The 24,980-nt window shown below is 48.6% G+C and overlaps 1 protein-coding gene across 2 annotated transcripts in view; it reads left to right on the top strand.

Annotated features, from left to right (window-relative positions):
• Nucleotides 1-3,763: 3,763 nt before the first annotated feature.
• The window catches only part of LOC141156942 (cytochrome P450 4A6-like), a 74,071-nt gene continuing 52,854 nt past the window's right edge, over nucleotides 3,764-24,980 (top strand). Inside the window, exon 1 of one of the 2 annotated variants that reach the window (XM_073643528.1) lies at nucleotides 3,764-4,108. In XM_073643528.1, coding sequence (XP_073499629.1) covers nucleotides 3,941-4,108 — 168 coding nt within the window. In that variant the 5' untranslated portion in view covers nucleotides 3,764-3,940. The remainder of the gene's footprint in view (nucleotides 4,109-24,980) is intronic. The other variant, XM_073643529.1, reaches the window with a different exon arrangement.

The following is a 24,980-nucleotide window of genomic DNA, read 5'->3' as shown; positions in this document are numbered from 1 at the left end:
TCCTCCATTTGTTGCTTAGAGCCGTTACCTTCCTCTGGATGAGATGGAGGCAAGGGTTCCACGGACTGTACAGAATTTTGGTTGATGGTATACAATTTGGCTAGCGTAGCATACCGGGGCAGGTACACTTCCCTCTTCCCGATATTTATTATGCGAACGGGCACCCTCCCATGGCGTACATCAACCACCCCCCGTGCCGTCAAAATGGTGGGCCTACTATCTGAGTAGACTGGTTCTACCATTGCCTGGTAATCTCTACCTCTCAGACCAATAGCTGCCCGGCACCAAATCATCATTTCACTTTTCGGGGGCATGGCAATAGGGAAAGGGTCACACATTCTCACGCTACCAATCTCACCACCGGAGAGTTCCACCTGTTGCCGTCGCATCAGTGCCCGGATCTCTTTTTGGAGCACTCGCTGCTGGCCGGAGCTGGCGTTCTTGGCAACCTGCTGTAAAATGAGAATCACCTCTGCAAGACAATTTTCAATCACATTAGTTCCTAGAGTTATCTTTGGGTGACTCTCGCGCTTGTCAATGTCTATAATGATCAGTCCCTGTGCTGCCAGTTCGACTTTACCGATTTTAATGGTCATCTCTTTAAATCCGATCTGTGGCATGGGCTGACCATTGCTGGCGATGATACTCAAGTCGTCGTCTGGGTAGCGGGTTATATCCGAGTCATTCCAGTACTGCTTGAAGAGCACGTACGGGATGGTGGTGACCTGCGACCCGGTGTCAAGTAGGGCACTCATAGGAATGCCATCCAGTACTATAGGCAAGACTGGACGTCCTCCCACGTATTTGTCACGCCAGTTCGATGGGCCTGGTGATCTTATTCCTAGGGGTTGGCCCTCTACCCCAGGTTGTGCCAGTTTAAAGGACAGTACCTTGCCATATGTCCGGGTTGATTGCAGCGGCGGCAGATGGGTTGTCCGTCCTCGTTGTATCGGTCGCTGGGTCTTCCTCTGGCCGGTGGGGTCCTCCTTGGTCGGCGCCACGGGATATCCTCCGGTCCGGATGCCAGCTGGATCTTCCCTGGAGTAGAAACCTGTAAAGACTACACAGTTCGGGTTAGCGCGGCAACGCTTTTAGTTAGCTCTTGGACCTGACGGTGCAGGTCTGGAGCCGGGTCATTGTTTAAAGCCTGCGCATCAGCTCCCACAGGCCCTGCCGACAAGGGCACCGTCTCCTGGTGGTAAATGGTAGCAGGGCGTTTGTGGGTCACAGCGCCACCTGGTGCCGGTTCTCGGAGCACCCGGATGGCTCTGTCCTTGAACTGTGCAAAGTCCAGATGAGGGTCCTGTAAGGCCATTGCTCGCAACTGGGTTCGGTGGGCATTGCAATGTAGACCCTCTATAAATTGTTCAGTCAACAACTTGTCTTCGTTTCCCACGCCGTCAGGGTCGGCCTGCTTAATGGCTCTCAGGGCCTCTTGTAGGTTTAGTGCATAGTCCCTTATATTCTCATGTGCTCGCTGCTTGCACCCGTAGAATCTAAGCTTGATCTCGGCTGAGGTACGGGTATCAAAGGTGTCCTTCAGCCGGGCTAGTATCTCTGCGACAGTCCTCCTCCTCCCAAGTGGCCAGGACTTTACCTCCCTTTGGGCTGCCCCTGTTAATTGAGCCACCAGGATGCTCACTTTTTGCTCTTCTGTGAGGGGGTACACCTGGAAGAGGCTATCCAGCCTTTCTCTGAAGTCATTTAGGGTATGGGACTCCCCTGAGTACTGGGGTAGCCAGGCTGCCCCCGGGATGTAGAGCATGGTGAAAGGCATGACCGCAGCAGCGGTGGTGCTGGCGGTGGCTGTAGCAGTGAAGCTCTCCTCCGTATCCGACATCCTCCTCCCCCCTAGTGGACCGTGGCCTACCTTGCGATGATCCTCTTCCGTAGGCCGCGGCTCCGCAGTGGATCGTCAGGGTTGAGGACCTTCCGTCGCGCTCCTGTGACGTCGGCGTCTGCTGGGCTCCTTCCAGGACCTTACGCAACGTCCGGACGTGAGGCGGGGCTTCAGTTCTCGCGCGCTTTCGGAGTCCACGCCCCTCTTCTTCTCGCGCGGCGTCCTCGAGATGGCGTCCAATGGCGGGAAAACTCCACGGATGGCGGGAAGAAGGCAAAAGATGGCGTCGGATGGCGGGAAAACTCCACGGATGGCGGGAAGAAGGCAAAAGATGGCGTCGGATGGCGGGAATCTTCACCACAGGTAAGTTTAACAGTCTTTTTCAGGCACGCAGTACCCGGTGGTTGTGGGCACGAGATCCTGCCGACTACGCCAAAGTTGACGCGCCCCCTGGGCCTGTGTTGTGTAGCGTTGCGCACGCGGGGAATACCCGGAGCCGGATCTGTCGGGGTTAGTAGTCCTCGTGGCGGTGACCCGGTCCGTGCCCAGGGTGTCAAACTAAGTGGCGGAATTTAGCAGAAGATGTTATAGTGTTCGACTACGCCACCCGTTGAATGCGGTTATGAAGCCGCCGCTGCAGGGCAGACCGCTGAGGCCGGTGGTACAGTTGTGCAGCGTGGGTAGTATAACCCCCAACGGGAGGGGTATGGCCTCAGGGCAGCAGACGTGGATGATGGGGATAGCAGAATTGCACGCAGGCACCAGGAACCACTCAGAGACGGTGCGGTGTAGTTCAGGGTCTTTACTGGTGGCAAAGGTAGACCCTCCCGGGAGTACTGGCTAGCGATCGGGGCCTGGTCAGTCCGTGAGCAGATAGGATCTCCCCCGGCCAGGCGGAGTTGTAGGCCTCCCCAACTAATTGTACTCTTCCTGGCTACCTTGCTAGAAGCGGGTAAAAGTAGCCCACGTCCCTGAGTGTACCGTGTGGTGCTCACCCGTATGGCCGGTGACTCGGGGCCTTCTGGTAGCCTCCGCTCCACGACGGCGGTGCTGGTCCCTTGCGTGTGACCGTGCCTTCGGGTTTCTTGGCCAGAGGACCTGAAATCCCCTGCCGGACGGTTTCTGCTGCTGGGTATGGAACAGTCCCCACAGCCTCGGACTCCGTGTCCGGTGAGATCTCTTCAGTCAGGACGAGCTCTACAGCTTCCAGTCCTGGACCCCTTTTATCACTGCTCCCACAGAGCTCCTGATCTTGCTCTCCCTGCATCTGCTCCACTCCAGACCAGTCTGTGTCTCTGTCTGGGACTCCTCTTCTTCTCTTCTTTTTTCCTAACCCCACCTCAGCCCCAGTTTATATAGGGGAAGTTCTTCCCCTCCCAGGACCAGGACTGGGCAGGAGGTGTGGCATGCTTAGGGTTCCTGACCAGGAGACCTCCCACCTGCTCACAGACGTAATATTGCTATTACTGTGGTAACCAGAACCCTGGGGTGCCACATGGGCACTTAGCCTCAAAGGAGGAGACTGTTGCTGGCCCATCACTACTATCATCTGTATAATGAGTACATTCTGATATCAATGCAGCTGAAGGCAGGCGAATATACTGGGGGAGAGGAAGCCACTTGCATGTCTTTTTTTTGTCTACAGGAAGGAATAATAAAGTTGCAAAGTTTCATAGCTTTCCATGCTGGACAAAATAATTACAAAAAAATTAAAGTTTCGTTCCACTTTAATTCTCGTTGCTCCACCCTCATATGGGACTGTATGTACTGTGTCCTTTAACTATAAATGGAAATTATGGGGAAAAAAATTGGAAAACTATTTGTTTTCATAAAACTTCCTCATTATCATACAGCAGGATGGGAAGAGGAGGGTGTGAAGGAGGATAGGCTGCAGCTGCGCCTTCCAGCTCCCTGTAACCTTCTTTTCCTCCTTCCCTGCATTGTATAACGACTCCACCTCCCCCACTTGTCGTTCCCTTGCACGTAACACATAAGCCAGCTGTAGTTTTTCCCTAGGCCTGCACTAGCCACGACTATGGTGCTTTAGTGCAATCACTGGTCACCAAGGCTGGCATTGCATGGTGCCCACTGGCAGGTGCCATGCTCTCCCTGCAGATCTCAGCTCTCTGGCACTGGGCTGCTTGGATTGGTCTCCTCTACTTGCTGTTTAAGGTCTCTACACTGTTTCTGATCTGGAGGGATCTGGTGACGGCATTCAGACCATTTCCAGGTCCCCTGTGTCACTGGCTTTATGGCAATGCTCGAGAGGTAAGGCGGCATTTTATTTTGGGCATATAGATGGCATTTCTCTTTATTACCCCTTTACCTTCAAGAGTAAAAAAAATATATATATATCATAAACCGTGGGGCAGGGATTGTATAAATATGGCGTAAATATATTTTGCAATCTGCCCCATTTTCAAGATGTCTGCTTGCTGTCAGTGGATGAAAACTTGATGCTGGGGATGAAGAAAGAGTTTGATACAATGGTCTCCAATCTGGGCAATCAATCCCCTATGAGATAAATATCAGTAGCACAAAAATCTAAAATTCTGATAGTTTGCTACAATGTATCATTCACATCTTAATATCTGAAAACATTTGGGTGTATTTTATTTTTTAAAGTCACTTTTCTTCTTTTGTCATTGATTTTTTTTTTTTGTGTCAAATTTTTCAAAAGGCTCGTGCGGGTTCATGAATTTTGCACAAAATCAAAAATGCTCTTTATTTTGTCTTTGACTTTTTTTTGTGATTTCTTAGAGCAAAAAGGCACAGGTATCGTTTTATTAGCACAAAATATCTGACGAGCATGGCACCACTCCAGGGGAGAACTATAGGATATTTTTGCCAAATTTTGCAGCATTTAAAAAAAAAATAAAAATTGCAATTGATGATTCAGATAAAATATCTAGAAACCCTAAACCTTTTCCACAATGGCCAATATAAAAAAAAAGAGGTAAACACATAGAAAACAGAAAAATTAGGTGCAGTAATGGATCAGTCAATGGGCAGAATGTTTCCAATACATGCAACAAATGTATCTATGACAAAACTATGCACCCAGTGTGTGATGAAACAGTGTCGGTGTCCTTTGCAATGCACTTTTTTTATGATATAGGAAAGCATAGTCTGTTGGGACTTTCTAAACAAAGGGATATGATAAAAACGTTACCCTTATGTTAAACTTTTTTTTCTTTTTTTTTTTTTTTTTTACAATGTTTGTCAATCGGCAACACCTGCCACTTTATTCCTATAAAATGATTTTGCAGCCTTTCTTCCATGGCATATGTAGTTTGAAAATATTTGCAACCAGGGATGGATAAAGCTGTATGTGAACAGACTAAAATGTAAAAGACTGGAGTCTCTGTTGCAAGTGAAATGGCAGCTAGATACAACTGTATCCTTCTCTCGGTTAAGGCCGTGTTCACACTTTCGTTCGGACATTGCATTTGGGTATTCTGCTTTTAGTAACAGGGAAATTAATGTCCAAGTTGGATCGTTGCATATCTGATGCAAATGGATGCAGCGGGACCCCATTGATTAGTAGCGACTCTGTCTACTTTCTGTTATGTGCTAGTATTATAGAACAGAAAAAAAAATTCTGGATGATGCACTTTTTTCTGTTCTAATAACCGACAAGAAACAGAGCCGCCTAATAATCGATGGGGGAGCCCCTCTGCTTCCGTTTGCATTCGTTATACAACTGACCTGCTTTTGGACATGAATTCCTTTTCTCTGTTCCTGAAGAACAGGACAGACAAACTAAAGTGTGAACACATGAAGTGCAGAAAGAAGTCTGAGCAGGTTTTCATTCACTGACCGCAAGAACAGATATGAAAATTGACGATGAATTGAAACAAAGGGTATATTCAGGGGCATAATGATCGTGACCGGGACCCACTGACGCTAGTGCAAACTTCAACTGGATGTGTGCACATTCAGCTTATGTGTATTGTGGCGCAGGTGTCAGTGCGCGGCAATACATGTGGCCGGCCAATCAGAGGCCAGCAACTGACGTTGGCATGCACGTGACCAGGGTATATGGCAGTGATGTCATGCACTCCCGTCACTTGCACACTGAAGTCAGCTGCCGGTTTCAGAAGAGGACGCAGAGGGAAGGTGAGTATGCAGTAACCTCATGTGGCATACGGCAGCGGGTTGTGCTCCTGGCGGTCTATAATGGGCCTCACGGTGACCTAGCTTTCTGTCACTGAGTCTCCTTGTCTCCCCAATTACACACACAAAATCCCACACTATGTAAAAGGAGAAGAGATCTAACAGTGGGAGATGATTTTATCGTTGCACCAGATGAGTATCAGACCGTTTGAGATGGGCTCCTGGACATAGGGCTGATGGTGAATCCCAAATCTGTGCCCATCAGAATGGGTAATGTGGAGAATGATGGCTTGCACAGTAATGCCTTTTTAGGTAGAGGATGATGATGGTGGTGGTTTGTGCAACTAATCCCCAATAATGAAGAAGCAGTGTTCTCTTTACTAATGATAACGGGGCAAGTAATTATATACAAACAGTAGGTAATTGGTGTTCAGGTTTACTCTCCGTTGAAGATTTACTCATACATGCGGACAGGCAGATCTTTATTGGACACTTGTTTCATCTGATCAGTGTATTTCTTCTTTAGGGCTGAGCAATGATTCTGCTCTGAGACAGCTTTTCCTCCTAGATGTGCAATAGGAATCTTCCTAATATGAAGGCTGTCGGCTCACCTTCTTTTATTGGTCTCTTCTAGACCCAGCAGTCAGGGGAAGAAAACTCCTTCTCCTCCAATCTGCCTTCATCTTCTCACTCCTCTCACATAATGGCTGACCCCTTTCACATGACCCAATTCTTACTACCTCACAGGAGTTGGCTCCTCCCGCCCTCATGTGACTCTTACAGCTGCAGTCATTGGCTGACTGTCCAGGGGAGTTTATTCCAGCTTTTTCCAGAAGCTACTGCATGCCAAGGAGAGCTGGGTTACATGAACATGCCTCTGTGGGGAAGATTAACCCATTTTGTGCTGCCTGTCAGCAGTTCCCACAATATGTTACAGCATACAGGTTACACAGAAATCACAGTATTTGCATGGGATACATCCGGTATCCCATGGAAATGGCCACTTTGTGGGATTCCATAAGTAGAATCACTTTTTTTTTCTATGCTTTAAAGAACAGCGGCAGAATGGGGGACATATACTAGGATGGGGGATATATATACCAGGATGGGGCCCAGAATAAGGGACATGTATACCAAGGTGGGGAACACATATACCAGGATGGGGGATATATTTGTCCTTCATCTTGTATATACAGCATGTCCCCCATCCTAGTGTATATGTCTCTCATCCTTGCCCCATCTTGATTTTTTATATATATATATATATATATATATATATATATATATATATATATATATAGGTGCATCTCACTAAATTAGAATATCGACAAAAAGTTAATTTATTTCAGTTTTTCAATACAAAAAGTAAAGCTGACATATTATATAGAGTCATTACAAACAGAGTGATCTATTTCAAGTGTTTATTTCTGTTAATGTTGATGATTATGGCTTACAGCCAATGAAAACACAAAAGTCATTATCTCAGTAAATTAATATAATTAACAAAAAACACCTGCAAAGGCTTCCTAAGTGTTTAAAAAGGTCCCTTAGTCTGTTTCAGTAGGCTCCACAATCATGGGGAAGACTGCTGACTTGACAGATGTCCAGAAGGCAGTCATTGACACATTCCACAAGGTCCCAGAGTTCCAATTTTCATTTGGAAATCAAGGTCCCAGAGTCTGGAGGAAGAGTGGAGAGGCCACAATCCAAGCTGCTTGAGGTCTAGTGTGAAGTTTCCACAATCAGTGATGGTTTGGGGAGCCATGTCATCTGCTGGTGTAGGTCCACTGTGTTTTATCAAGACCAAAGTCAGCGCAGCCATCTACCAGGACATTTTAGAGCACTTCATGCTTCCCTCTGCCGACAAGCTCTTTAGAGATGGAAATGTCATTCTCCAGCAGGACTTGGCCCCTGTCCACACTGCCAAAAGTGCCAAGACCTGGTTTACAAACAACAGTATCACTGTGCTTTATTGGCAGCAAACTCGCCTGACCTTAACCCCATAGAGAATCTATGGTGTATTGTCAAGAGGAAGATGAGACCCCAGACCCAACAATGCAGACGAGCTGAAGGCTGCTATCAAAGCAACCTGGCTTCCATAACACCTCAGCAGTGCCACAGGCTGATCACCTCCATGCCACGCCGCATTGATGCAGTAATTGATGCAAAAGGAGCCCCGGCCAAGTATTGAGTGCATTTACTGAACATACATTTCAGATTTAAAAAACATTTTTCAAGCTGTTGTTATAAAGTATTTTAATTTACTGAGATAATGACTTTTGTGTTTTCATTGGCTGTAAGCCATAATCATCAACATTAACAGAAATAAACACGTGAAATAGATCACTCTGTCTGTAATGACTCTATATAATATAGGAATTTCACTTTTTATATTGAAGAAATGAAATAAATTAACTTTTTGATGATATTCTAATTTAGTGAGATGCATGTGTGTGTGTATGTATATGTATATATATATATATATATATATATATATATATATATATATACAGTACAGACCAAAAGTTTGGACACACCTTCTCATTTAAAGATTTTTCTGTATTTTCATGACTATGAAAATTGTACATTCACACTGAAGGCATCAAAACTATGAATTAACACATGTGGAATTATATACTTAACAAAAAAGTGTGAAACAACTGAAAATATGTCTTATATTCTAGGTTCTTCAAAGTAGCCACCTTTTGCTTTGATGACTGCTTTGCACACTCTTGGCATTCTCTTGATGAGCTTCAAGAGGTAGTCACCGGAAATGGTCTTCCAACAATCTTGAAGGAGTTCCCAGAGATGCTTAGCACTTGGCCCTTTTGCCTGCACTCTGCTGTCCAGCTCACCCCAAACCATCTCGATTGGGTTCAGGTCTGGTGACTGTGGAGGCCAGGTCATCAAGCGTAGCACCCCATCACTCTCCTTCTTGGTCAAATAGCCCTTACACAGCCTGGAGGTGTGTTTGGGGTCATTGTACTGTTGAAAAATAAATGATGGTCCAACTAAACGCAAACCGGATGGAATAGCATGCCGCTGCAAGATGCTGTGGTAGCCATGCTGGTTCAGTATGCCTTCAATTTTGAATAAATCCCCAACAGTGTCACCAGCAAAGCACCCCCACACCATCACACCTCCTCCTCCATGCTTCACGGTGGGAACCAGGCATGTAGAGTCCATCCGTTCTCCTTTTCTGCGTCGCACAAAGACACGGTGGTTGGAATCAAAGATCTCAAATTTGGACTCATCAGACCAAAGCACAGATTTCCACTGGTCTAATGTCCATTCCTTGTGTTCTTTAGCCCAAACAAGTCTCTTCTGCTTGTTGTCTGTCCTTAGCAGTGGTGTCCTAGCAGCTATTTTACCGTGAAGGCCTGCTGCACAAAGTCTCCTCTTAACAGTTGTTGTAGAGATGTGTCTGCTGCTAGAACTCTGTGTGGCATTGACCTGGTCTCTAATCTGAGCTGCTGTTAACCTGCGATTTCTGAGGCTGATGACTCGGATAAACTTATCCTCAGAAGCAGAGGTGACTCTTGGTCTTCCTTTCCTGGGGCAGTCCTCATGTGAGCCAGTTTCTTTGTAGCGCTTGATGGTTTTTGTAACTGCACTTGGGGACACTTTCAATGTTTTACCAATTTTTCGCACTGACTGACCTTCATTTCTTAAAGTAATGATGGCCACTCGTTTTTCTTTACTTAGCTGCTTTTTTCTTGCTATAATACAAATTCTAACAGTGTATTCAGTAGGACTATCACCTGTGTATCCACCTGACTTCTGCACAACACAGCTGATGGTCTCAACCCCATTTATAAGGCAAGAAATCCCACTTATTAAACCTGACAGGGCACAGCTGTGAAGTGAAAACCATTTCCAGTGACTACTTCTTGAAACTCAAGAGAATACCAAGAGTGTGTATATATACAGACCAAAAGTTTGGACACACCTTCTCATTTAAAGATTTTCTGTATTTTCATGACTTTGAAAATTGTACATTCACACTGAAGGCATCAAAACTATGAATTAACACATGTGGAATTATATACTTAACAAAAAAGTGTGAAACAACTGAAAATATGTCTTATATTCTAGGTTCTTCAAAGTAGCCACTTTTTGCTTTGATGACTGCTTTGCACACTCTTGGCATTCTCTTGATGAGCTTCAAGAGGTAGTCACCGGAAATGGTTTTCACTTCACAGGTGTGCCCTGTCAGGTTTAATAAGTGGGATTTCTTGCCTTATAAATGGGGTTGGGACCATCAGTTGTGTTGTGCAGAAGTCAGGTGGATACTCAGCTGATAGTCCTACTGAATAGACTGTTAGCTGCTTTTTTCTTGCCATATTACAAATTCTAAGTAAAGAAAAACGAGTGGCCATCATTACTTTAAGAAATGAAGGTCAGTCAGTCCGAAAAATTGGGCAAACTTTGAAAGTGTCCCCAAGTGCAGTTGCAAAAACCATCAAGTGACTCGCCACCTGGGCCGTGGGACACTCGGATCCGGGCAACAGGACAATAATAGGGGTAGTAGTGGCAACCCGGTCCGTGGCTCAGGGTGGTCAGACCAGTGGCAGTCTTCTATATGTTTTGCAATGTCCGACTGCGCCACCCGTGGATTGCGGTCAGGGCTAACCACCGCTGCAGTGCTGACCGCTGGGGCAGATGTAAATGTGCAGCACTGAATAGTACAACTCCCCACGGGAGGAGTATGGCCCCAGGGCAGTATATAGATGGATGATGGAGGGGATGATTCCGACCGCAATAGCTAGGAAACGGAGGCCTCTTAAACAGTTCAGGGTCATTATTAGAACAGGCGAGATGACCCAAAAACAGTCCCGGCTAGGAGGGGGCCTGGATGTCTGAGAACAAGTGGGAAGCTGGCCCTGGTCAGGGTGAGGTTGTAGGCCTACCGTGCTCTCTGCGCTCTTTCTGGCTATTTCCCTCCTCGTGGTGTAATAGCCCACGTTCCTGAGCTCGCCGTGTCTTCTCGCCCGTATGGCTTTCAACTTGGGTCCCTTTCTACTCCCAGCCTGGTACGGCTTTGCTGGTCCCTTCTGCTGTGGCGGAACCTCCGGGCTTCTTAGGCCAAGGAACATACAATCCCCTGCGGACTGGTTATTTGCTGTAGGACTTGGAATCCTCACAGCCTCAGACACCAAAGTCTGGTAGATTAGTTTCTCTATCTGCCAGGACAGGCTTGCTTCGCCTCTTGCCCCTGGCTCGTGGCTCTCCTACTGCCACACGGCCTCTTAGGCTGCAACACAACTGTCTGTCCCTGCTCTGGGACACCTCTCTATCCAGAGACAGGTTGTCCAGTTCTCCCTAACCCTGCCCCCAGTTCCAGCTTTTATAGGGGCAGCCTGCTCCCCCTTCTGGCCTGGGACAGGAGGTGCTGCATGCTAATGGTCCTTGACCAGAGAACCTCCCACTTGCTCTCAGACACAGCTTTATTATACATTTGTGGCATCCAGGCCAGGGTGACACATTCCCCCCTAGTAAAATGTAGTACTCCGGGACTAAACAAGAAATAAGAGTAACATGCATGACCATAAAAACATTATAAGGCAGGTAGAAGCAAACGACGCACAGGTTGAGTTCTTAAGGTCACAGTGTGGTCTGTGACCGGGTGTCCATTTCACCAACCACAACGGGGAGCTCTAACCAGGTGGGGGGTCTGCCGTAGTCCCAAGTCTTTGACAGTCCTTGTTTATTCCCCTGGTTAAGCTCCAAACATATTTACAGGGAAGTCCGGTTACTCACAGTTCATAACCCGTTAGTCCATTAACTGAAAGAAACTGAGAAAACGCGTAGTTACTGGTCATGCAATTACATTTCAAATAATTGAACATTTTACAGGATAGTTACATTTGCTATTACACTCTACACTTTCCAGCGAGCTGGTATTTGCCCCCTAGTGCTTCGGGTTGACCTACGTAACCCACTGTCTGGTGGTGGTCTAACCTGGTTTTTCTCACTAGCGCTCGGGGTGCAATCACTGGCAAGACTTACAGGCAGGGCAGGCAGCTGTCTGCGGGTCTTCTGGCTTACCGCAGGCATGGCAGGCTCCCTGTCAGCAGAAGGTTGATTCTCCTGGGCTGCTGGTACAGGCTCTTCTGCCTCTGGGGCTGCTTGTTCTTCTTCACCTTCATGCTCTTATTTAGGTTGTTGCTGCATTGGTTGCAGGAAATGCAGGACGGGTACCACTATGGCATCGTTTATTCAAGTCCAGGACTGAGGGAACTCTCCGATAACGGTGCTGATCATTTCTTCCTTGTCCTCTGCGGGTTCAAGGTCACTCTGATCCTCTTCTGAATTCCGCAGTTGCTCGGGGCACCTTTTTCAGGTGGCCTCTGGAGACGGTACTAGTGGTTTCTCCTCCATCCTTGGTGATCACGCACACTTTCGGGTTGTCGTGATCAGACTGCAGTACTGTGTAGCGTTCCCTTTCCCACTGGTCGTCCAGCTTGTGTAGCCTTCTCTTTCGCTTCAGGACCTGCTCACCAGGTTCTAGGGGACCTGCAGGGGCGTGTTGGTTGAAGAGTCTCTCTTGCCTTTCTCTCACCTGGGCCAGGCTCTTCTCCACACTCTCCTGTACCTTCTTGTACTGCAGTCGCCTTTCCGTATCCCAGTCCGCATCTGGGGAGGTGTCCTCCAGTATTAGGACTCCCATCTCCAGGTCTATGGGCAGCTTACCTGGTCTGACTCGCATCAGGTAAGCCGGGGTGCAGTTTGTAGCATTCACCGGGATATGGTTCTATAAGTCTATTAGATCCGGCAGTTTCTCTGGCCACAGGCTGCGTTCCTCCAGGGGCAACGTCTTCAGGAGATCAATGACTATATTGTCCATTTTCTCACACATCCCGTTGGTCTGTGGGTGGTAAGGCGTTGTCTGAATCTTCTTACAGCCATAAAGGTTGCAGAACTCTTGGAAGATTTCAGCCTCGAACGCTGGACCCTGGTCTGTCAGGACTTGTTCCGTATACCTGTGTGGGCGGCAGAAGTATTGCTGGAAGGCTCTGGCCATCGTTTGAGCTGTCAAGTCTTTTACAGGGACCACCACTAGAAATCGGGAATAGTGGTCCACGATTGTCAGGGCATAAACGTATCCTGACCAGCTTTGAGCCAATTTGACGTGGTCCAGAGCTACAAGCTCAAGAGGCTGCTGGGTGACGATGGGCCTCAAGGGTGTCTTCTGACTGGTGCGGTCCTTCCTCCTTAGATTACAAGGGCCACAGTCTCTGCACCACTTCTCTACAGCCCCTCTCATGCCGATCCAGAAGAACCTGCCTCTTATCAGGAACTCCAGTTTCTTCCAGCCGAAGTGCCCCGCTCTGTCATGGTAAGCCTCCAGGACCATAGCTGCATCTCGCCTTGGGACCACGACTTGCCAGGTCAGCTCGTGCGTCCGGTGGTTGACGAGTTTTCTGCACAGCTTGCCTTCATAGAGGAACAGCCTGCTCTTCTCTTTCCATAGCTGCTTGGCTTCCTCTGGAGCATCAGGATCTAGACGGGCATCTTCTCGGGTCAACAGGTCCTTCACCATGCAGATTGCAGGGTCACTATCTTGGGTCTCGGCCCAGCTGTGGTGAGGTAGGGGATTGATCATGACGGTTGTTAAGTCTTCCTCCTTCACGCGGTGGGAGTATTGAGTGGCTCCATACCGGTGAAACGTAGGGAGTTCTACCTCCTCCAGCTCTTCTGGGTCTTCGCCTCCGTCAGGTAAGTGAGACATTCTCGATAGGGCGTCAGCGTTGGCGTTGGTTCTGCCTGCCTGGTACTTGATCGTGAAGTCATAATTCGAGAGTCGCGCCATCCACCGCTGCACTAGGGTACCTAGTCTTGCATTGTCCAGGTGTGTCAACGGGTTGTTGTCCGTGTACACGGCGAACTTTGCAGAGGCCAGGTAATGCTTAAACCGTTCTGTGACGGCCCACACCACTGCCAAGAATTCTAGCTTGAAGGAGCTGTAATTCTCTGGGTTTCTTTCAGTGGGCCTCAGCTTCCGGCTGGCATACGTGATCACCCTTTCTCTGCCCTGTTGGTTTTGTGACAGTACGGCTCCCAGCCCCACATTACTGGCGTCTGTGTGGAGGATAAAAGGCTGGCTATAATCGGGGTAGGCCAGGATCTCATCCCACGTGAGGGCCATCTTCAACTGGCGGAAGGACTCCTCTTCCAGCTTGTCCCATTTGAAGGGTGGCTTTTGACTTCTGGATTTGGATTGACCTATCAGGAGGTCCTGCATTCGAGCTGCCATCTTGGTGAACCCGGGGATGAACCTTCGGTAGTAGCCTACCAACCCGAGGAACTGCCTTACTTCTTTGATATTTGAGGGGCTTGGCCAGCTCTTGATTACTGTGACCTTGTCAGGGTCGGGGGCTACTCCTTCTGCGCTTACCACGTGCCCTAGGTACTGGACCTTCGGTTTCAACAAGTGACACTTTGATGGTTTCACCTTCAGGCCATAGCCTGCCAGGGCTTCGAACACCTCTGCCAGGTGTTTTAGATGGTCCTCGTAGGTCTTCGAATAGACGATCACGTCGTCCAGGTAAAGTAGGACCGTCTCGAAGTTTCGGTGCCCTAGACAGCATTCCATCAGCCTCTGGAAGGTCCCTGGTGCGTTGCAGAGCCCGAAGGGCATGCAGTTAAATTCACTTAATCCCATCGGGGTGGTGAAGGCGGTCTTCTCCTTGTCAGCGTCTGCCACAGGAACCTGCCAGTACCCGCTAGTAAGGTCCAAAGTAGAAAAGAAGTTAGCTGATTTTAGTGCGGCTAAAGACTCCTCTATTCTAGGCAGCGGATATTGCTCTTTGTGGGTGATACGGTTGATTTGTCTATAGTCCACGCACATTCTCATGGTACCGTCTTTCTTTTTTACCAGAACCAAGGGGGCTGCCCAGGGGCTACAGCTGTTTCTAATGACCCCGGCTTCTTTCATTTCCCTCAGCATGCCCTTTGCGTTCTGATAATGTGCAGGGGGTACAGATCTGTGCCTCTCCTTTATTGGTGGGTGGCTCCCCTTGGGGATGTGGTGTTCCACTCCCTTTACTCGGCCGAAGTCCAGCGGGTGCTTACTAAAATTTCTCTCGTACTCCTGAACCACCCTGTAGACTCCTTGTTTTTGGTGCAGGGGAGTGGAGTCAGCACCCACATGGAGTTTCTGGCACCAGTCCTCCTTTTGTTTCTGGGAGCCATTACCCTCCGCCTGTGGAGATGGAGGCAAAGGCTCCACGGCCCTGATAGCTTTGTGTTCGACAGCAAACAGTTTGGCAAGTGTAGCGTACCTGGGTAAGTGTACTTCCCTCTCCCCAATGTTGAGAATGCGGATGGGCACCCTCCCATGTCGGACATCAACCACCCCCCTGGCTGTCAAAATGGTGGGCCTGCTGTCTGAGTACACGGGTTCTACCATGGCTTGGTAGTCTCTACCTCTCAACCCGATTGCAGTCCGACAGCAGATCATCATTTCACTTTTGGGAGGCATGGAAATGGGGAATGGGTCACTCATCCTTACGCTACCGATCTCACCACCAGACAGTTCTACCTGCTGCCGTCTCATCAGGGCTTTTATCTCTTTGTTGAGGACTCTCTGTTGGCTGGAACTAGCATTCACCGCCACCTGTTTTAGAACTACAATTACCTCTGAAAGACAATTTTCAATCACGTTAGTACCCACAGTTATTTTAGGGTGACTTTCACGACGGTCAATGTCCACAATAATCACTCCCTGTGCCGGCAGTTCAACTTTACCAATCTTAATGGTCATCTCCTTGAACCCCATCTGCGGCACGGGCAAGCCATTACTGGCGATGATGTCATTCTCAAGTCATTCTCTGGATACCGGCATCAGTCCAATACTGCTTAAAAAGTACATAAGGGATAGTAGTTACTTGCGACCCGGTATCCAGCAAGGTGATCATGGGGATACCGTCCAACACCACGGGTAAAGCCGGGCGCCCCCCAACGTACTTATTACGCCAAATGTAAGGGCCTGGTGATCTTATGCCTGGGGGTTGGCCCTCTGCCCCAGGTTGGACCCATTTAAATTACAGTACCTGGAAACGTGTCCGGGCTGGTTGCATCAACGGCAAATGGGCTGTCCATCCTCCGCGTAGTGGTCTGTGGGCCTCCCTCGGAACGACGGGGTCCTCCTCTGTCGACGCCACGGGACATCCTCCGGACTTGAAGCCAACTCGATGGGTCTTGACGGGTCCACTTGTAACGCCTGGACGGTCCTGGTCAACGCCTCGACGCTCCTGGACTTGGTGATGCAGATCTTTCGATGGGGCTTGGTTCAGGGCCTGTGCATCGGCCCCCACAGAGTACATAGAGGAGGGCGCCGCCTCCTGGTGGTAGGTGAGAGCAGGGCGCCGGGGGTTTATAGCGCCACTGGTTGCGGGTTCACGGAGCACCCTTATGGCCCTGTCCTTGAATTGGGCAAAGGTCAGATCAGGGTTCTGAAAGAACATGAGGCGCAGCTGGGTCCTGTGGGCGCTAGACAGCAGACCTTCTATGAACTGTTCTGTTAATAGCTTATCTGTATTCTGCACGCTGCCAGGGTCAGCTTGTTTGATGGCTCTCAAAGCTTCCTGCAAATTTAGGGCATAGTCTCTGATGCTGTCCTGTGCCCGCTGCTTACATCCGTAGAACCGCATTTTAATTTCAGCGGAGGTACGTGTGTCAAAGGTACTCCGCAGCCGGGCCAGAATGTCCTTTACAGTTCTTTTCTCCTCAGCGGGCCATGACTTTACCTCCCGCTGGGCTGCACCAGTTAACTGCCCTGTCAGTATGCTGATCTTCTGTTCCGCTATCAGGGGGTAAACTTGGAATAAACTGTACAGCCTTTCCTTAAAGTCAGTTAGTGCATGGGGCTCCCCTGAATATTTGGGCAGCCAGGCCGCTCCAGGGATGTAAGGCAGGGAGAATGGCATCACCGCTGCTGCAGCTGCGCTGGTGGTAGTGGGCGCCTCCGCGTCCGACATCTTCCTCCCCCCCCTAGTTAAGTGTGGCCTACCTTCCGACGATCCTCTTCTGTAGGCCGCGGCTCCGCTTGTGCTGCTCCGGACGAGGACCTTGCGTCGCGTCCTGGTGACATCAGCGTCGCTCTCTCTCCCTTCCAGGACCTTGCGCAGCGTCTGTGCGTAGGGCGGAGCTTCAGGTCTCGCGCGGTTTGGACGTCCACGCCCCTCTTCTTCCCACGTGTCGTCCTGCAGATGGCGTCCGATGGCGTGAAAACGGCTGAAGATGGCGGGAAGCTGCTGAAGATGGCGGGAGACGGCTGAAAATGGCGGGAAACGGCTCCGGATGGCGGGAAACCTCTTTTTAAGGTACGTGTACAGTCTTTTTCAGGCACGCAATACCCGTTTGTGGCGGGTTGGTCACAATCCTGCCGACTACGCCAAAGCTGGCTCATCCCCTGGGCCGTGGGACACTCGGATCCGGGCAACAGGACAATAATGGGGGTAGTAGTGGCAACCCGGTCCGTGGCTCAGGGTGGTCAGACCAGTGGCAGTCTTCTATATGTTTTGCAATGTCCGACTATGCCACCCGTGGATTGCGGTCAGGGCTAACCACCGCTGCAGTGCTGACCGCTGGGGCAGATGTAAATGTGCAGCACTGAATAGTACAACTCCCCACGGGAGGAGTATGGCCCCAGGGCAGTATATAGATGGATGATGGAGGGGATGATTCCGACCGCAATAGCTAGGAAACGGAGGCCTCTTAAACAGTTCAGGGTCATTATTAGAACAGGCGAGACGACCCAAAAACAGTCCCGGCTAGGAGGGGGCCTGGATGTCTGAGGACAAGTGGGAAGCTGGCCCTGGTCAGGGTGCGGGTGTAGGCCTACCGTGCTCTCTGCGCTCTTTCTGGCTATTTCCCTCCTCGTGGTGTAATAGCCCACGTTCCTGAGCTCGCCGTGTCTTCTCGCCCGTATGGCTTTCAACTTGGGTCCCTTTCTACTCCCGGCCTAGTACGGCTTTGCTGGTCCCTTCTGCTGTGGCGGAACCTCCGGGCTTCTTAGGCCAAGGAACATACAATCCCCTGCGGACTGGTTATTTGCTGTAGGACTTGGAATCCTCACAGCCTCAGACACCAAAGTCTGGTAGATTAGTTTCTCTATCTGCTAGGACAGGCTTGCTTCGCCTCTTGCCCCTGGCTCGTGGCTCTCCTACTGCCACACGGCCTCTTAGGCTGCAACACAACTGTCTGTCCCTGCTCTGGGACACCTCTTTCTTCAGAGACAGGTTGTCCAGTTCTCCCTAACCCTGCCCCCAGTTCCAGCTTTTATAGGGGCAGCCTGCTCCCCCTACTGGCCTGGGACAGGAGGTGCTGCATGCTAATGGTCCCTGACCAGAGAACCTCCCCCTTGCTCTCAGACACAGCTTTATTATACATTTGTGGCATCCAGGCCAGGGTGACACACAAGCGCTACAAAGAAACTGGCTCACATGAGGACCGCCCCAGGAAAGGAAGACCAAGAGTCACCTCTGCTTCTGAGGATAAGTTTATCCGAGTCACCAGCCTCAGAAATCACAGGTTAACAGCAGCTCAGATTAGAGACCAGGTCAAGGCCACACAGAGTTCTAGCAGCAGACACATCTCTACAACAGCTGTTAAGAGGAGACTTTGTGCCGCAGGCCTTCATGGTAAAATAGCTGCTAGGAAACCACTGCTAAGGACAGGTAACAAGCAGAAGAGACTTGTTTGGGCTAAAGAACACAAAGAATGGACATTAGACCAGTGGAAATCTGTGCTTTGGTCTGATGAGTCGAAATTTGAGATCTTTGGTTCCAACCACCGTGTCTTTGTGCGACACAGAAAAGGTGAACGGATGGACTCTACATGCCTGGTTCCCACCGTGAAGCATGGAGGAGGAGGTGTGATGGTGTGGGGGTGCTTTCCTGGTGACACTGTTGGGGATTTATTTAAAATTGAAGGCATACTGAACCAGCATGGCTACCACAGCATCTTGCAGCGGCATGCTATTCCATCCGGTTAGCGTTTAGTTGGACCACCATTTATTTTTCAACAGGACAATGACCCCAAACACGCCTCCAGGCTGCGTAAGGGCTTTTTGACCAAGAAGGAGAGTGATGGGGTGCTACGCCAGATGACCTGGCATCCACAGTCACCAGACCTGAACCCAATCGAGATGGCTTAGGGTGAGCTGGACCGCAGAGTGAAGGCAAAAGGGCCAACAAGTGCTAAGCATCTCTGGGAAACTCCTTCAAGATTGTTGGAAGACCATTTCCGGTGACTACCTCTTGAAGCTCATCAAGAGAATGCCAAGAGTGTGCAAAGCAGTCATCAAAGCAAAAGGTGGCTACTTTGAAGAACCTAGAATATAAGACATATTTTCACTTGTTTCACACTTTTTTGTTAAGTATATAATTCCACATGTGTTAATTCATAGTTTTGATGCCTTCAGTGTGAATGTGCAATTTTCAAAGTCATTAAAAAATACAGAAATTTCTTTAAATGAGAAGGTGTGTCCAAACTTTTGGTCTGTACTGTGTGTGTGTGTATGTATGTATGTATGTATATGTAATATATATATATATATATATATATATATATATATATATATATATATATATATATATATATATATATTTATTTTTTTTAAGGTTGGGAGACGTATATACCAAGAAGGAGCTCAGTATGGGGGACATTACTGTGGCACCCCAGGGGTCTGGTTTCCACAGTAATGTAATGTTATGTCTGAGAGCAGGTGGGAGGTCCTTTGGTCAGGGATCCTGTGCATGCCACACCTCCTGCCCAGTCTTGGGAGGGGAAGAACTTCCCCTATATAAACCCGGGGCTGAAGCAGGGTTAGGAGTCTAGGAGAGTAGAGACAAGAAACAGTCATAGGAAGAAACAGCAGAAGCTCCGTGGGAGCAATACTACTACGAGTCAGGGGCTGGCAGCTGCAGAGCTCGCCCTGACTGAGAAGCTTTCTTACCGGACCCGGCGTCCGAGGCTGTGGGGACTAACTCTTACCCAGCAGCAGAAGCCGACCGGCAGGGGATTTCAGGTCCTCAGGCCCAGAAACCCGAAGGCACGGTCACACGCGTGGGACCAGCACCGCCATCGTGGAGCGGAAGCCATTAGAAGGCCCCGAGTCACCGGCCATACGGGTGAGCACCACACGGTACACTCAGGGACGTGGGCTACTTATATCCGCTTCTAGCAAGGTAGCCAGAAGAGTACAGCCAGTTTGGGAGGCCTACAACTCCGCCTGGCCAGGGGAGATCCCATCTGCTCAAGGACTGACCAGGCCCCGTTCGCTAGCAAGTACTCCGGGAGGGTCTATCGTTGTTACCAGTAAAGACCCTGAATTACACCGCACCGTCTCTGAGTGGTTCCTGCTACCCTCATTTTCCACGTCGGCTGCCCTGAGGCCATACCCCTCCCGTTGGGGGTTATACTATCACGCTGCACAATTCTACACCGGCCTCAGCGGTCTGCCCTGCAGCGGCAGCTCCATAGCTGCAAATCAACGGGTGGCGTAGTCTACACTCAAATAACATCTATCAAGACTGCCACACACTGAGTTTGACTCCCTGGGCACGGACCGGGTCCCCGCCACTCGGAGACTACAACCCTCATCTGATCCGGTTCCGGGTAAGCCCACGTGCGCGAGACGCTGCGCGACACAGCAGGCCCAGGGGCGCGTCAACTTTGGCGTAGTCGGCAGGATTTCGTGCCCGCAACCACCGGGTACTGCGTGTTATGTTCTGCTACCAAAGCTAAGGAAAGAGAGGAGATCTGTCCCTACTATAGGACTCAGCTGAATCCCTACGATGTAACAGGGAACCTGATCCTGCGATCAGACCTGCTAAAGTCCTAATCTAGTCTGTACGGAGACCTATAGATGTGGGGAGGGAATCCCTACAAGTACTAAGGACTGGGAGGAATATGGGACACCTCCTAACAGAAATAGTAGCAGACAGACGAACAAACAAAATAGATAGAACACAGAGGTCCGTAGACCAAGCAAACTAACAGAGTTAGATACAGAGCACAGGCTAGCTAGAAAGTAGATATACAATGAAGTCCAGCAAAGCCAGAAGGGCGGAGCAGGATTAAATAGGCCAACAAGGTCATGTGACCAGCAAAGGAAAAAAAACCTAAGAGCAAGGTTCTAACAGTACCCCCCCTTCTAAGAGGATCCTCCGGATCCCCTAGGACCAGGCTTATCAGGAAATCTCCTGTGAAACGCTCTGATAAGTCTGGACGCGGAAACATCATCTGACCTCACCCAAGAGTTATCCTCGGGTCCGAAACCTTTCCAGGCCACAAGATACTGCAAACTACCTCTATACCGTCTAGAGTCAAGGATGCGAGAAATTTCATATTCCCCGTCCTCCACCACCGGAGGAACAGAGGCAGAGGCGTCACCATCCGACACAACAGCTTTTTTTAACAGAGAGACATGAAAGACTGGATTAATTCTCCAGGAGGTAGGAACCTCCAACCTAACAGCAGATTGGTTGACAACCTGAAGCACCTTAAAGGGCCCTACAAACTTGGGACCCAATTTCTTAGAAGGAATCCTCAACCGCAGATTCCTAGAGGACAACCAAACCATGTCACCAACAGCGAACAAAACCTCCTGTCGTTTCCTATCAAAGTAGTCTTTAGATTTTCTGTTGGCCTCCTGAAGATTACCACGCACATCCGTCCAAACTCTTTCCAAATCACCGGAAAAATTCTCCTCCTCAGGCACGGCAGATCCCAACTTGGAGAACGACCCAAACGACGGATGTCTCCCAGAACAACAAAAAAAAGGCGAACAACCAGCAGAAGAAGATGTATGATTGTTCAGAGCAAATTCAGCAAGTGGCAGAAACTCCGACCACCCCTCTTGATTGTCTGCCACAAAACAACGCAAGAACTGCTCAACATCCTGGTTTTTCCTTTCTGTCTGGCCATTAGATTCAGGATGATATCCGGACGAAAACGACAAATGAATTCCCAACCTGTCACAAAAGGCACGCCAAAAACGAGCCACGAACTGAGGACCCCTATGAGAAACAATGTCAGTAGGAACGCCATGAAGTCTGACAATTTCCTTGACAAAGGCCTTAGCGAGAGTTTTAGCGCAGGGCAGTTTGACGAAGGGAACCAAGTGACACATCTTGCTAAAACGGTCCACGACCACCCAGATGACAGTAAAACCCTCAGAGGGGGGAAGGTCAGTTATAAAGTCCATAGCCAAATGTGTCCAAGGAGCACTGGGGACCTCCAAAGGACAAAGCAACCCTGCAGCAGGAGTATGTGAGGACTTAGATCTAGCACATATAGTACATTGGCGCACCCACTTAATGACTTCCTTCTGCCATCCAGGCCACCAAAAACTGCGACCCACCAGTCTCTTGGTCTCAGAGATTCCGGGATGACCTGCCAACCGAGATTCGTGACACTCAACAAACAAATCTCTCCTAAAGGTCCCAGGCACAAACAACCTCCCATGAGGAGTGTTAGATGGGGCATTCTCCTGAGCTTTAAGAATCTCATCTTCCAAAACGGAGTCTAAAGCAGCTATCACAACACCTTCTTGTAAAATGTTTTCCTCTTTCTCAGCACCGACTATGGGAGAAAAACTGCGAGACAAGGCATCCGCCTTAACATTCTTAGTACCAGGGATGTAAGTAACGGAGAAATTAAACCGCGAGAAAAACAGTGCCCACCTAGCCTGACGGGCATTCAGGCGCTTGGCAGCATCAAGATATATCAGATTTTTATGATCCGTAAGAACCTGAACGGGAAATTCCGCACCTTCCAAGAAGTGGCGCCAGTGTTCAAATGCGAGTTTAATAGCCAATAATTCCCGATTACCAATATCGTAATTCAATTCAGTCTCCGAAAATTTTTTTGAAAAAAAGGCACAGGGATGTAATCCATCCCCGTTATCCTGAGACAATACTGCGCCAACCCCCACAGAGGAAGCATCAACCTCAACCAAAAACGGCCTAGTAACATCAGGCTGCATAAGGATGGGAGCAGAGGTGAACCTCTCCTTGAGATACACAAAAGCTTCAATGGCCTCAGAAGACCACTGAACCGCATCAGCACCTTTCCTGGTGAGATCAGTCAGAGGTTTGACAATACTAGAAAAATTTTTTATGAATTTTCTATAGTAATTGGCGAAACCCAAAAACCTCTGTATCGATTTCAAACCAATAGGCCTAGGCCATTCCTGCACAGCCTGAACCTTAACCGGATCCATCTCAAAACCTTTGCTGGAGATAATGTAGCCCAAAAAACTAATTCTCTGTACAGCGAACTCACATTTCTCCAGCTTAGCAAAAAGCGAATTGTCCATTAATAACTGTAATACCTCACGCACGCTCCGCCAATGAGACTCCAGATCTGGCGAATAAATCAAAATGTCATCCAAATACACAACCACATTTTTACCAATCAAAGGTCTAAGGATGTCATTAATCAGATTCTGAAAAAATGCAGGAGCATTAGTAAGACCAAAAGGCATAACCAGATTCTCAAAATGACCCACAGGAGTGTTAAAAGCAGTCTTCCATTCATCACCCTCCTTCATGCGCAACAGATTGTATGCCCCCTTAAGGTCAATTTTAGAGAACCACTTGGCCCCCAATAACTGGTTAAACAGATCAGGAATCAATGGCAGTGGGTAAGGATTGCGTACCGTAATTTTGTTAATCTCACGAAAATCCAGACAAGGACGTAAACCGCCGTCCTTTTTTTTTACAAAAAAAAATCCAACCGCCACAGGAGACTTAGAGGGCCTAATGTGACCGGCGGCCAAACTTGTCTGTATGTATTCCTCCAAAGCCTTCCTCTCAGGAATAGTAAGGTTAAATAAACGACTTTTAGGAAGAGTCGCTCCAGGGACAAATTCAATAGAACAATCATAGTCTCTATGGGGAGGCAAAACCTGCGATTCCTTCTCAGAAAAAACTCTCCAAAAATCCTGAATAGGAACAGGCAATTCTCCCCTATCCAAAGCTGCAATACGCCCGTTACAACACTTGTCATAACATTTATGGCTCCAGGATTTAATTTCACTGGTAGACCAATCCAGTACAGGATTGTGAAATTTTAACCAGGGCAAACCCAATATTACTGGAGAAGGCAAGTTATTCAACACTACCAAATCCAATTTCTCATGGTGAACACCATTAATAGTGAGAGGAAATTCACTGACCTTGAGAGTAATATTCTTCAAAGGGGAGCCATCCACAGAAACCACAGCAATGGGGGATGATAAAGGTTCAGGTTTTAAATTGAGTTTTTCCACGAATCCCCCATCAATTACATTCAGTGTAGACCCGCAATCAACAAACACCCGAAATTCCATTAATTTTTCCTGAGCAATCGTGGAAGCAGCTAAAAATATACCCTTGGAATTTAAACAGGCAATACGGGCGTGACTGACCTTTTTTTTTTCTTTCTTCATACGAAGCTCACAGCCTTTAATCAAATGACCAGATTTTCCGCAATAGAAACACAAGCCTTCCGAAAAACGACGGTCTTTTTCTTGAGAGCGAGGTGCCACCGATCCAATCTCCATCGGTTCACCCCTGTTAGTACACACATTATCATAACCAGAAACTGACATAGCAGAGGATTTGCTCTCATTAACCCTAGCACGCAGTCTTCTATCCACCCGTATAGCTAATTGCATAGCCTGTTGCAAATCCTCAGGTGTAGGATAAGCAATTAGCAGGTCTTTAACCCTTTCACTGAGCCCAGCAAGAAATAGACTTTTCAGAGCAGAATCGTTCCACCCTGTTTGAGTGGACCAACGACGAAAATGTGTACAATATTTTTCCACATTACCCGATCCTTGTTTTAAACGTCTCAACTCAGTCTCAGCTGATGCGACACGGTCAGGATCATCATATAATAGTCCCAAAGCAGAAAAAAAACTATCCACTTATCTGAAGCATGAATCACTAGGTTGCAAAGAAAAGGCCCACTCCTGAGGCTCTTTGCGCAAAAGTGACATTATGAACCCTACGCGCTGGGATTCATCCCC

The sequence above is a fragment of the Phyllobates terribilis genome, unplaced genomic scaffold (assembly GCF_046119375.1).
Source record: "Phyllobates terribilis strain yellow unplaced genomic scaffold, ASM4611937v1 Scaffold_8__6_contigs__length_399053987, whole genome shotgun sequence".
In the NCBI taxonomy this organism is placed as follows: Eukaryota; Metazoa; Chordata; class Amphibia; order Anura; family Dendrobatidae; genus Phyllobates; species Phyllobates terribilis.
Note: the sequence above shows the minus strand (reverse complement) of the source record. Positions and strands in the feature narration are given on the sequence as shown.